Source organism: Panulirus ornatus, chromosome 21 (assembly GCF_036320965.1).
Source record: "Panulirus ornatus isolate Po-2019 chromosome 21, ASM3632096v1, whole genome shotgun sequence".
In the NCBI taxonomy this organism is placed as follows: Eukaryota; Metazoa; Arthropoda; class Malacostraca; order Decapoda; family Palinuridae; genus Panulirus; species Panulirus ornatus.
Window position 1 is genome coordinate 5,550,319 of NC_092244.1, and position 11,909 is coordinate 5,562,227.

Consider the following 11,909-nt stretch of genomic DNA (forward strand, 5'->3'; position numbering starts at 1 on the left):
TGAGAATAGCTATGGCCATGGTTACAATTTGATAAATATAATTAGAGCTTCTAATGTCTCTGATAACCTACATATTTTACTGATAAACCATGTCTTGAAAATGTGGTTGGGAAATAGCATGGAAATAAAATATATTGGTCATCAAAAAAATGTACTCGATCATTTTCTCTATATATTTATCATCCCTGGGGATAGGAAAGAAAGAAAGAATACTGCCCACACATTCCCTGTACGACAGAAGGCAACTAAGAGGGGTGGGAGTGGGTGCCTGGAAATCCTCTCTTCCTGTATCACTTTCCTAAAAAAGGAACAGAACAAGTAGCCAGGTGAGAAATTTTCCCTGTAAGGCCCTGTCATCTGTTCTTGGTGCTACCTCGCTCACAATGGAAATGGTGAGCATGTTTTAGGAAAATAAATAAATGAGTAAACAAACAGCACTGCCACACCGTGTCAGTGAGGTAGCGCCAGGAAACATAAAAAAGGCCACATCTTCTCAAACTCATTCTCTGTCTGTCATGTGCAGTGCAACAAGTCACAGCTCCCGATCCACAAATAGGCCCCTCAGGCCTTTTCTTGGTTTACCCTGGACGTTTCACATGCCCTGGTTCAGATCACCTATCTAAGCAACTCTTCCTAAAACCTTCAATCATATACATCCTATTACATCAATCTATGCCAGGTTTGCAAGTTTACTAAGGGAATTGGACATCAAAGCTCTACTATCAACATGTGGCATTAGGGCTGGGAGCCAGTTCTGCAAAATTCATAAAAAGATGCATAAGTGCATTTGACCAATTCCATGTAAATGAGAAATGAGTTTAATGTGACAGAGAATGAAAGAGACATCCTAAGAAATCTGCACACTTTGTGAAGGTAGTTGTAGCTTATCATCTTCTAAGGGAAAATGCACTTTTCAGGGAAACATTTTTTTTACTATAATTTCTAGTTCCATTCTTCAAATTGGTAAGGGTTGGGATATCCAGTTTCCTGGGTTAGATGTGCCATCTTCTTACCTATATTATTCTTGTTCTGAAAATGAAATATTGCAATGGTGTATCATGGTCTCCCTTTACATCCAGTCATAAGTAGTATAATCCATTTGAAGGGGAACAGATTACAAAAAAAAATGAAACACAATGAGAAAGTTCATACTATATTACAAGTAATAAATGTAGATATAAACAGACCAATTACCAACATCAAACGGAGAAAATGGTTGGGAAATTTAGGTCCAAATTAATACGAGGATGAAGGAAACATCTGAAAAAAATCAGAAGGAAAAAAACTGGGGTAAGACACCAGAAGGTCATTTACAGTTACAATATGCAAGTTGCCATTGGGGTCAGATCAGTATACCTGATACTCTGCATGTGACATAGGTTGTTGGCACTATCATATGCCCCACTTGTGTTCCAATACTGTTCTAGTAATGCCCAGTATTTAGTGTTCTACCACTGGCACCAAATTTGATTCATATAAATGTCCAACTAATTAACTTAAATTATTTTTAGAGTTAAATAAGTCAAAACCATCTGCCACATAAAAATCTCTAAACAGGCTAAAAACAAAGGCAAAGGATGAAAAAATATGATATTAATGAAAAGGCTACAGATGCATACTAGAACACAGCAAGCTGGGATCATCACAGGCTTCTTAGTGCTTTTTGAAGAGCTTAATTGGAAACAGCAAATCTGCATCCAAGGTGGTATCTAGAAAAGCTCACTTCCAAAGGGTCCAATATATAAATATTTCACATATAGGATTTCATGCATCCTGAAGCTGTCAGAATGTACACTCCTTAACTACTTCTTGCTACTGCTTCCTTTTTTTCATGCAGATTCCTCTGTCCAGGCCAGAATTATAAATTCACTTGAGATTTTCAAATAAATGAAGACAATAGACTGTAAATACTGAAGTTGCCAAATGGCCTTAACAACATATGGAGACTTCTGCATCATTCCAACTTAATCAACGTTCAAACAAAACAATATTTTCTGAATTGGTTCTGGTGAATTAATCACTAGAAGAAACCCTGCAGTGGACTGCATGATTACTTCATGCATGTTCGTGAATAAAACGACACAGTTTCATTCCACGTGGATCCACTATGAACAACACAATAAAATATACATAACAGTTTCAACCATGAATATGATACTGCATATATGCACATAGTTTCATTCAACTTGGATCCATTTTTACAACATACATACAGTTCCTCATGCATGTTTAAATTCTGCATGAGCAGCCTTGTATGCATAATTCGATCTGAGTCTGATCCACCATGAATAACACCTTATGCATATTTTAGCGTCATTCAGCTCAAATCCATCATAGCATCATGTGTAGGGCATGCATCTCGCTGGATTGATTCAAAAAGAGATTGGAGTTCTGGAGTAGATTTGATGTGAGCAACAAATTCTGAAAGCTGGGGGTTCTTGTCAGCATCTGGGATGGTTAAGAGGGCTGCTACTGCTCTCATAGCTGATCGTTTGAGCTCATCCTGCTTCTCATATTCCTGCTTGACCGAATTGGCTTTGACCTTTGTTGTAACAGTTGTGCGCAGTGGTTCAACTAATCTCTCAAGTCTGAAACCAAAAGATTATAATTAGCAAGTAAGAAATATATGCCTACCAACAAGCTTGAACAGAGTAGCAATTGAGAGCTACCATCTGACAGAATTTTTTTTTTTAATTTTCTGAAGTTATTTGTTAAAAAACACTCCCTTTTTTTTTCCTTCCATAGTTTAAGAAAAATCTCAAATAATCATTTCCCATTAGTGTATTCTTGCTGTAAATTTTTTCTATCCATTTATAGATGTAAATTTTACTTCAAAAACTACACTTCACAGAAATTTTTATTTGGGGTTATGGTAAACTTCATTCTATCAGACTTTACTGGGTTGCAATTCAACTTCTCATGGACTTTCGTACCCTTCTGGATAAACTTTGGTATCTAATGGACATTTTTGTAAAAGTCCATTACAATGCAATAGTCCAGTGAGTCAGGAACCTATTAAACTGAATTTGGAATGTAACAGAATCGTCCATTAGTTTCCAATCTCAGTCTGAGATGCTGAGCAGGAAAACACATGAAAGCTTGTGCAGCATTTTGGTGCATTTTCTCTATATGTTCATCATAATGTTCTCTCTTCACACATAAATTCACTTTTACAATAATTCAAGGGTATGATGCTGTCATTTGTGCATTTACACTGATAATCTAAGTAGAAATTTCAATAAGCACCCACTTGCTCAACACAAGCAAACTTAATGCCTGTATTTTTAAGCAAATGCAGTTTTCTAAGGTACAAGGGCCTTTTGTATAATATCATTGCAGATAAGGTTACTAACAGAGTTTTATCTGCTAAGTGATCTAGAAAACACCTAAGCATTGCTGAAAACCTGAAAAAGACTGAGTATTATGTTGTCCTCTATCAATTGCTTGTTAAGGGTGAGGCACTAATGGCTGAGAAGTGGCACTGGAGTTCATTAGTTATGGAGACTCTATTGCCGTGGCCACCCCCTTGAGAAAGTTCCAGGAGGGAACAGCCATCAGAGGTATACATGGATGACAGATCATAAGCCTGAGAAGAGTAGCTTACACCTCAATCATACCCCATTTCTGACCAGTAGGTGAATGATGTGACTAGGTGATCCTGGAATTATTTCCACCTGATTCAGAATAAGCTCTCTTACTCTGTATGAAATTTTCAAATTTTTTCACTTTGAAATCATATCTTTCTTGAACTCAATAACTGGAACAACATTTCTTCTTTTATATGTTGAAGTAGAAGTAAGGCATGGAGTACCTTGTTCAGTATTTGTTTGAGGGTAGACTTATAAGCCACAATAATTGTCTTTACAATATCATAGCTGTCCTTAATGAAGTACTGTACGTTACCTCCAAAACAAAAATATTTTCCATATACTCAGTTACAATGGATTATTGATAAATCGAACCAAATCAAAACAAACAAAACCTTAGAGTTTATATACATTTACCTTTAAATAATGCAAGTTACTCTATGCTCACTTCAAGATATTACAGGTTTCACCTTCTTTCGTAACACTCTTATAACACTGGGCCTCCATGATTTTGGCTTATGTTTACCGATGTTTTACTTATCATATGGATAAATGACAATTCTATTTCTACCAAATGTTTCCACTTAATGCTCCTGACCAATATTCCTATCAACTATTTCTACCTACTGCTCCTACCATTTTGCTGAAAGGCAGGGCTAGCACATAGCACTCACTGCAAGAAAATTTAGTTACAAAAATGAGCTGTGTCAGTTGACTGTTATCAAGTTATGTGTGATAAGAAGAGACTGCATGTTTGTGGAAAGAATGCCAGCAGTCCACATGTAGGTGAAATGAAAAGACAACTGGTTTGGTCAGAGGAGAGCAACTTGATGGCAATGAAGTGATGGCTGTCACTAACCCTCGAAGCAGGTAGTACCGTAATATAATCCCTGGTCAGTGGCAGCCTAGGAACTACCACCTAAAACATCAAGCAGGAGGGAGTATCAGGTACAGTAGTAGGTTTGAACATTATGTAAAAGGAATCAACAGGAACATTATGTTGGAACCTCTAGAAACACTGCACCAGAGATGGCCTCTTTCCATGGCCTGTTAAGGGTGGGACACTAAAGGATATGAAGCAGCAATGGAGTTCACTGGTTATGGAGATTCTTTTGCCATGGTCACCCCCTTGAGGGACTTTCCAAAGGGAACAGGCATCAGAGATAAAGATAGGTAGATAGAATGACAATAAACAAGCACTACCTATACTGCAAATTGAGCTGGTCCAGGACAGAAAACCCAGTGTCATCTTCTAAAGCAACAAAAAATTAACAAAATAATGAAAAAATTTAAATTTGGATATATATTCATAAACAAAAGCATGGGACAAAGTTTCTTTCATTGTAACTACAAATACTTATTGACTGAAACTTCATAAATCTGAGTCTAAATGTACAGTATATCCGGAGCAAACTATCATTTCTACACATTCTGCATGATCATGCCACCCTATTACAGTTTCACCGCTACACATTTCAAATGGTTTCTTCACACCACAATACAATTCTCACACCATACTTTACTCAGCTGCTACACATCATAAATTCAAGTGTGAATGACCCAGTAAAGACAGAAGCAGAGTTCCATAAAGACGGGCATAGTCTTCATACAAAACACAGATAAAATTTAACAAAGATTTTATCTACAATTTTAAGGATTCCTGTAGTACTGCATATATGAAGCCAAGGAAGTCTCCTCAAAACTAAAAACAAGTGTAACAATGACGGATTCAGTGAATAAACGGTTGGTACATCCTAGCAACAGTTCAGCCTTTTAAGAGTGTCTGGCCTTGAGACCAAGCCAATCTGTATGATGAAAAGATATCATACCCTTGTCCAACAGTATCCCCTTGAAGATTTTCAATATTATACGTACCTCTGTAGCACAGCCTGGGGACATAAGTGAGCCAGTCGTGTTAACATCAGATAGGTGAGCATCTTTATGTCATAATGATCCCGAAGACCACCTTCCACATGTTCCAAGAAGACATATATATCAACACGATCTAAGCATGTTTCCAGGAGAGTATACATGCACTCAAATGCAGCCTTACGAATATCTAGGCCATCATCAACAGTGTGTTTAAATGGACCCATTTCTACTTCACGAATTAGTTCTTTCTGTGGGTTAGAAGAGATGAAAGGATTAACATTTTGCATTTGTTCATATTTTCCTGCAGAATACTATAAACACAGCAATAATCTACCTTTATATATATACCAAGCATACTTAGTCCCACACTGGTAAAATGTAAACACATATAAACACCTCTCCAGAAAAAGGTCAATGTACATTTGCACATTCCAGTGCTTACTCTAGCATCAGTATCACTATAACATTGTGGAAATGATGATCATATACTTACCCTAACTTTAGTTTCATTATAAAGTTGCGGAAGAATTGTGTCAAGAAGGTCACGTACGAGAGACGGTTTGTTATGGGCGGCTGAATTGAATGCAACAAGGGCAACACGACGAACATTAAGATCTGGATCTTGTAGCGTTGATAAGAAGTCACCAATACTGTGTCGAAGTAAGCTGTCAATGGCAGTTGGCTGGAAGATAAAATTATATATGAAACTTATTTCTATACATATGAAAGACAAAGCTGGCAATGTAAAAATAAAATTAACAAGACAAACTTATTTTCTCGTTCCCTCAAACCAAGATACAGAAATAAGTAACCCTAATAAAGACAACTGAAACAAGCTCTGGTCTTCTCTAAATCGTAGATTCTTTCTGTCGTAAAGAGATACAAGTACCATTATTTGGATGGTGAGTGGAATGGCAACTGTCTCAACGGTTCACATTTGTTGAATAAAGAAAGAAGTGTCTCTAAGATCATACTGGAAATCAAAATGGCTGCATAGAAACATGCCTTAATTACATTGCAAGTCAACAAAAAATTTGGGTAGACAATCACCACCTTGTATTCTGACTCAATAGGAATATCTATCATCATCTTTAAGAAATTTAGAAAAATATGACACTCCACACAACAACTAGTTTACAAATATACACCCTCTAAACTCACAATAAGACTCCTGGTGAAGACTTTGGCAGACCCCTGACACTGTCAACCACACATTACACCTTGGCACTGAATGAAACCAGTTTGAAAAACTTCAGAGTATTTGAATTAAAATCTTTTTCATTCCCACATTAAAAACCCAGAAATGACCAAGGAACAATGAGCTAAAAACTGGGTCAGGCCTGAACGTCAACTGAGGTGACATTGCACGTTTCATAATTAATTCTACCTACACCTACTAATTATCATAACAGTGTACCTTTAAATATAATAAATATTTTCCTGTTACGATCAATGCTATTCATGCATAACTCTTTTCATAACAGCATATCACAAAAGTCAGTCATGCAATGTTGCTAAGGTCAGGTAGATACTGGCAATGCTGCTTCCACTTTTGCAAGCAACACCTTCTCTTGCCTCTTGGTCAACTTTCTATGCAGGAAGTATTAATAAGATCATTCTCCACATGATCCGAAGACATATCACCAACTTTAAGTAATTCAAGATCATCGTCTCCCTGGTCCTCAAAATCTAGTTTAAAGTAGTTCAATTTCCTTCCTAGAAAACTCAAGATAATGTGATGTCATTGGCATGACTGTAAGGAGGAATTATTGCAGTATGCCTCCTCAGCAGACACCCAAGTTCAGCAGGTGGCATTGAAACAGAGGCATGAAACTTTTTTTTTTTCTTTTTTTTTTTTGTCGCTGTCTCCCGCGTTTGTGAGGTAGCGCAAGGAAACAGACGAAAGAAATGGCCCAACCCACCCCCATACACATGTATATACATACGTCCACACACGCAAATATACATACCTACACAGCTTTCCATGGTTTACCCCAGACGCTTCACATGCATGAAACTTAAAGCATAAATTTATGAAGGGAAGTAGCCCAATTCACACAGATATCCTCATGGAGGAGTTAAAGGGTTAAAACAGGTGCATACATAGGTATATAAAATCAAAAGGGGTGAGGAGACACCAGACATTATTGGATTATGTGACATATGAATGTCACACAAAAAATTTGTTGGATGTGAATGTGCTGAGAAGGGTAGCAGGTGGAATGTCTGATCATTTCCAGTGGAGGTGAGTACTAAAATTTGTAGTAATTTTAGGAAAACATGAAATAATACAAGTAAAAAAAGCAAAGACAATAAGCAAGCTTAAGAAAGATGCTCTGAGCAGAATCACCAAGAAGGATTGACTTTACAATGGCATAGGGTGAAGGTAAATGGAACAAAGTGAGGCGGAAAAGCCTGGGAGCAGTTTAAATGTTCAGGTGAAGCATATGGTATGTAAAAGGTAGGAGGGGGTAAATAAGAGTGGAGGGATGAAGAAGTTAAATTACTAGAGAAAGGAAAGTGAGAGGTGTAAGGACAGCAACTGCAAGTTAATGAAGGTACCATGCAAAAATTTATGAAGTATGATAGAGACTGTTCAGGCATCGGGGCTCCATGTGTGTAAAACTCCCTCATCATTTAGAATAAACATGTGATTAAAAACAAGTAGTTACATAAGCATATATGTCCAGGCATACACAACCTATGACTAAAAGTTCTGATGCTCTTCAATATGCAAAGTATTGACAAGATAAAAAAAAAAAAAAAAAAAAAGAAGTCAGTCTAAAACCCTTACCTGGTCTGATATGGTAAACTTGATGGCAGTGACTATGGTGGTTCTCATCATTGGCGAGTCTGTTTTCAAAGATTCTTGCAACTTAGGTAGAAGAGCAGAAGGATTAATGAGCGTTAATTTGCCTAAACATTCAGCAACAACATTACGAGTTCCCTCTTCTACACATTCTGTGTGTCGGAAAAGCTGTGTCCATATGTCACTCACAAAACCTTGAAGGACCTTAACGCCCTCTGCACTCTTACTCTGAAGGCTGATGATCTGAAAGAACACAACAATTTCTTAGCAAGTTGAGGAAAAAATTCTACAAAATAACTGCCTCTGCCTACCATACTTAAATGTAATCTGTCCGAATTTGCAAGGGCATCAGTAAATATATCTGGAGTGGGAAGGAGCACAGCTTTAAAGAAGTAAGAGCTCCTGGAAAAGGAGTCCTTAAGTAACTCTAAGACTCTATTAAAGAAAGGGATTCTGCAGCAATCATATATAAATTGAAAGATTGGGGAGATTAATGATATATACCCTCTCCATTTCAGGGCCCTTGAATAAATAAAAAGTACAAGAGAGAGGAAAGCACACGTGTGTGTGTTTTTTTTCACACTTTTTTCATGCTTGACTGTGGTTTCCCATTTTTGTGAGGTAGCAACAGGAACGAACAAAGAAGGGTCACATTTGCATGAGGTGTAAGTCGGCCTCTGCAGCAAGGCAACACCTTAAGGGACCCTAGTGCCATTTTCAAGCTGGGAGAGGGTTGGGATATCATGTGGAATGTAAAAACTATTTTTTGACAGCTATGGATTATAGTCATATTTCATGATAAGAAGGGAAATTGTGTATTATGACTTTAGTTGTAATTTTTAGACTATTAAAACAGAATATAGGTTAGTGGCTTATAAAATAAGATTAAAAAGTCTCTTGAGTAATTAATAGTGCATCATTACAACTGCAAACTAATCAATGACAGGTTGAAGCACTAAATATAATACTCCAACAAAAACAGATTGGTGTTAGTGGCTAAACTGTGATCATGTGGATAAATACATCATGGACTGCCAAAAAAAGGCCTTCAACCTAAACACTATTTACAAAAGTACAAAGGAGCAACCCTGAAGGAGGGAGTGAGTCAACTTAAATATCCTAATGCCACAGAAAATCCCTACCTAAAATCATTCCTTTCTAATCTCACTGCCCTTGTAAAATGACCAAAGGTAGGAAGAAAAGGCATGAACAGGATGAAAGTACAAAAGCTATGAATACTTTATACCTGAAAATGTTTTGCCTGCAACCAATTACCATTCATCCAATAAACAAGATTAATAATAAAAACAAATACATTTCAAAACATTACAAATTAGTCACATTTAATACTACCTATTTAGGCCAGACCACAGTCAACATGACAACAATTACAACAAAATTAGAAGTATACTTGTTAGAATAAAGAGACAAACCAGTTGTAAACTTATGCAGATATCATTACAGCAGTCAAACTTTGCTATGGTATGAGGTCATCCCATGATTAAATTACACCAATACAGACCAGCAAAGTCGAGTGAGGGGCTCAAATGCCCATAGGTTTCTTGTCAGTTAAAGATAGTGACAGTGAAGGCCAGAAAGTGTTCTGTTGCACACTTCAAAAGATATAAAAGGATGACAGTAAATTTTTATCACTTACAGTAAGAATCATCTTTGACTAAACCACAGGGGTCCCTTGGGTTTAATCTTATCACAGATTCACTTATCCAAATAAAATAGTACAAAATAAAAAATAAACCATCAATAGATTATTTTAATAACACAGACTGCTCACCTCTTTTAGTGAATGTAGAAGAAGATACTGTCTTTTGGGATTTGCCTCTATTTCTGATAAGACAAAAGGAAGATATTCCTGTAGGTTCCCACAGCTAAGGTGGCCAAGAGCATATGAAGCAGCTGATTTTACTTCTTCTGATGGAGAACTAAATGATGCCACTACTGCATCCTTTAGTTGTGGGATGCTGCTGAGATCACTGGAAGATTACAAGAATGTCAGAATCTGTGGTTGATAAGCTGCATAAAAATAATTACGTATTTTTCTCCACGTTAACTGAAATGGCATGGGCAACTGAGGCTCTAATCAAGGTCATCTTATCAACCAACCCTTATGGGCGGATGAACAACTGGGTTGACTATGGACTGACTGCCACAGCCAGGATCTGAATCTATGTGCATGACCCTGGGTGGCCTCTGTGTGTGTCACAGTTAGAAACACTAACCACTACACCACAGAGGTCCTCCACACACGCAATGCTTCTTTTGCATGAGATACTTAACCATTCCTTTCGCATTATCTTTTGAAGTATCCCTAGGTCTAATATATTCTATCATAACCTTTATCCTTCTATCTTCCCAATTTAAGACTTACATGTGCTTTCCAATTTCTCCAATGGCAAGGAGGGAGAAAGACTGAACTGTTGGTGACCGAGGATTAGTAACATCCATGAGAAACCGATTGACAACACCAACTGCTTCGCCAGGGTGTGTAAGGGTTAGAGCTGCGACACATTTTGCCATGGAGTGGTATGCCTGTCAAAATAAATGATAATAGTAACTATCAGTTTAACCATCAGTTTCACTTACATTAATGAGCTTATTGCATCACAAGTACATAGTAACTGGAGGGCCATATAATATTCTTCCCACATCCATAACCATAATGTAAGCAAATATTAGCAAATACAGGTGTACTATGGAGCAATTATTTTTTAACATACACCATGAAACATTACTTTAACTCAATATATATACTTTACAATCACAAATTACATCTAACCATTTGTAGGCTTGGATGATCTATGACTGCTTGCTCAATTCTCCCTCTCATGTATCAAATCCAACAGCAACAGCATTTACCCATAGCAATGGCATTTTCTAGTTGTAGGCAAATTTACTACAACAAAAAGAATCTTAAAAAATACTCTATACACGTATAAAAGATCCATGGTGAGCAATCAAATGGATCTAAATAATCAGATTTTCTTACCTGCTTGTGTATGTTTGCAGCCTGAGGTGAGACCAATGGAGCAAGAAGGTGATTGAGGATGTCCTGGTAACCTAAACCTGGTAGTCCAGCACGTACAACTGCCTCGAAAAGATCTTGCATGGCCTTCAGTGCTCCTCCTGTTAACATGCGGTGAATCGTTAAATACTAAACAGGATGGAGAAGAAATATAATGTATGCATCTAAGGAAGTCTTTAGCCAGCCCTTTAAACACAGACAGACACAAGTCCAACATACAACCTCTCATCAGAATGAATGGTCAACTGCTCCAACATAAAGGTGTACACATATATTTTCAATTTAATCACAGAAAACTAAAAGAAGTGGCAGTTGCAGATTGTAAGATATTTCCATAAAAAAAAGTTAGTCAAGATGCATCAGCCATGCTACTTTGAAATACTTTAACTTCATATTTACCTTGCAACAATGGTGATCTAACAAGAGCCATAACATCAGGCATAATAAGTTGCAGAAAATTGGCAAGGGATGATTTGTGTAATTTAGCAGTAGATGTGAGGAGAGTGAGGCACAGCTGAGCAATGTGAAGATCCGATTCATTTATCAATGGAGGCAACTCTACCAAAACCTGCAAAATAAAGGAATATTTGAAACTGTTTGC

General features: G+C 37.2%; 1 protein-coding gene across 1 annotated transcript in view; it reads right to left on the reverse strand.

Annotated features, from left to right (window-relative positions):
• Positions 1-1,140: 1,140 nt before the first annotated feature.
• Positions 1,141-11,909, reverse strand: part of Cand1 (Cullin-associated and neddylation-dissociated 1) — a 28,085-nt gene continuing 17,316 nt past the window's right edge. Inside the window, exons 13-20 of the mRNA XM_071675605.1 lie at positions 11,708-11,876; positions 11,273-11,409; positions 10,655-10,815; positions 10,061-10,259; positions 8,254-8,511; positions 5,953-6,141; positions 5,463-5,707; positions 1,141-2,588 (exon numbers count right to left, since the gene is read on the reverse strand). Coding sequence (XP_071531706.1) covers positions 2,318-2,588; positions 5,463-5,707; positions 5,953-6,141; positions 8,254-8,511; positions 10,061-10,259; positions 10,655-10,815; positions 11,273-11,409; positions 11,708-11,876 — 1,629 coding nt within the window. The 3' untranslated portion in view covers positions 1,141-2,317. The remainder of the gene's footprint in view (positions 2,589-5,462; positions 5,708-5,952; positions 6,142-8,253; positions 8,512-10,060; positions 10,260-10,654; positions 10,816-11,272; positions 11,410-11,707; positions 11,877-11,909) is intronic.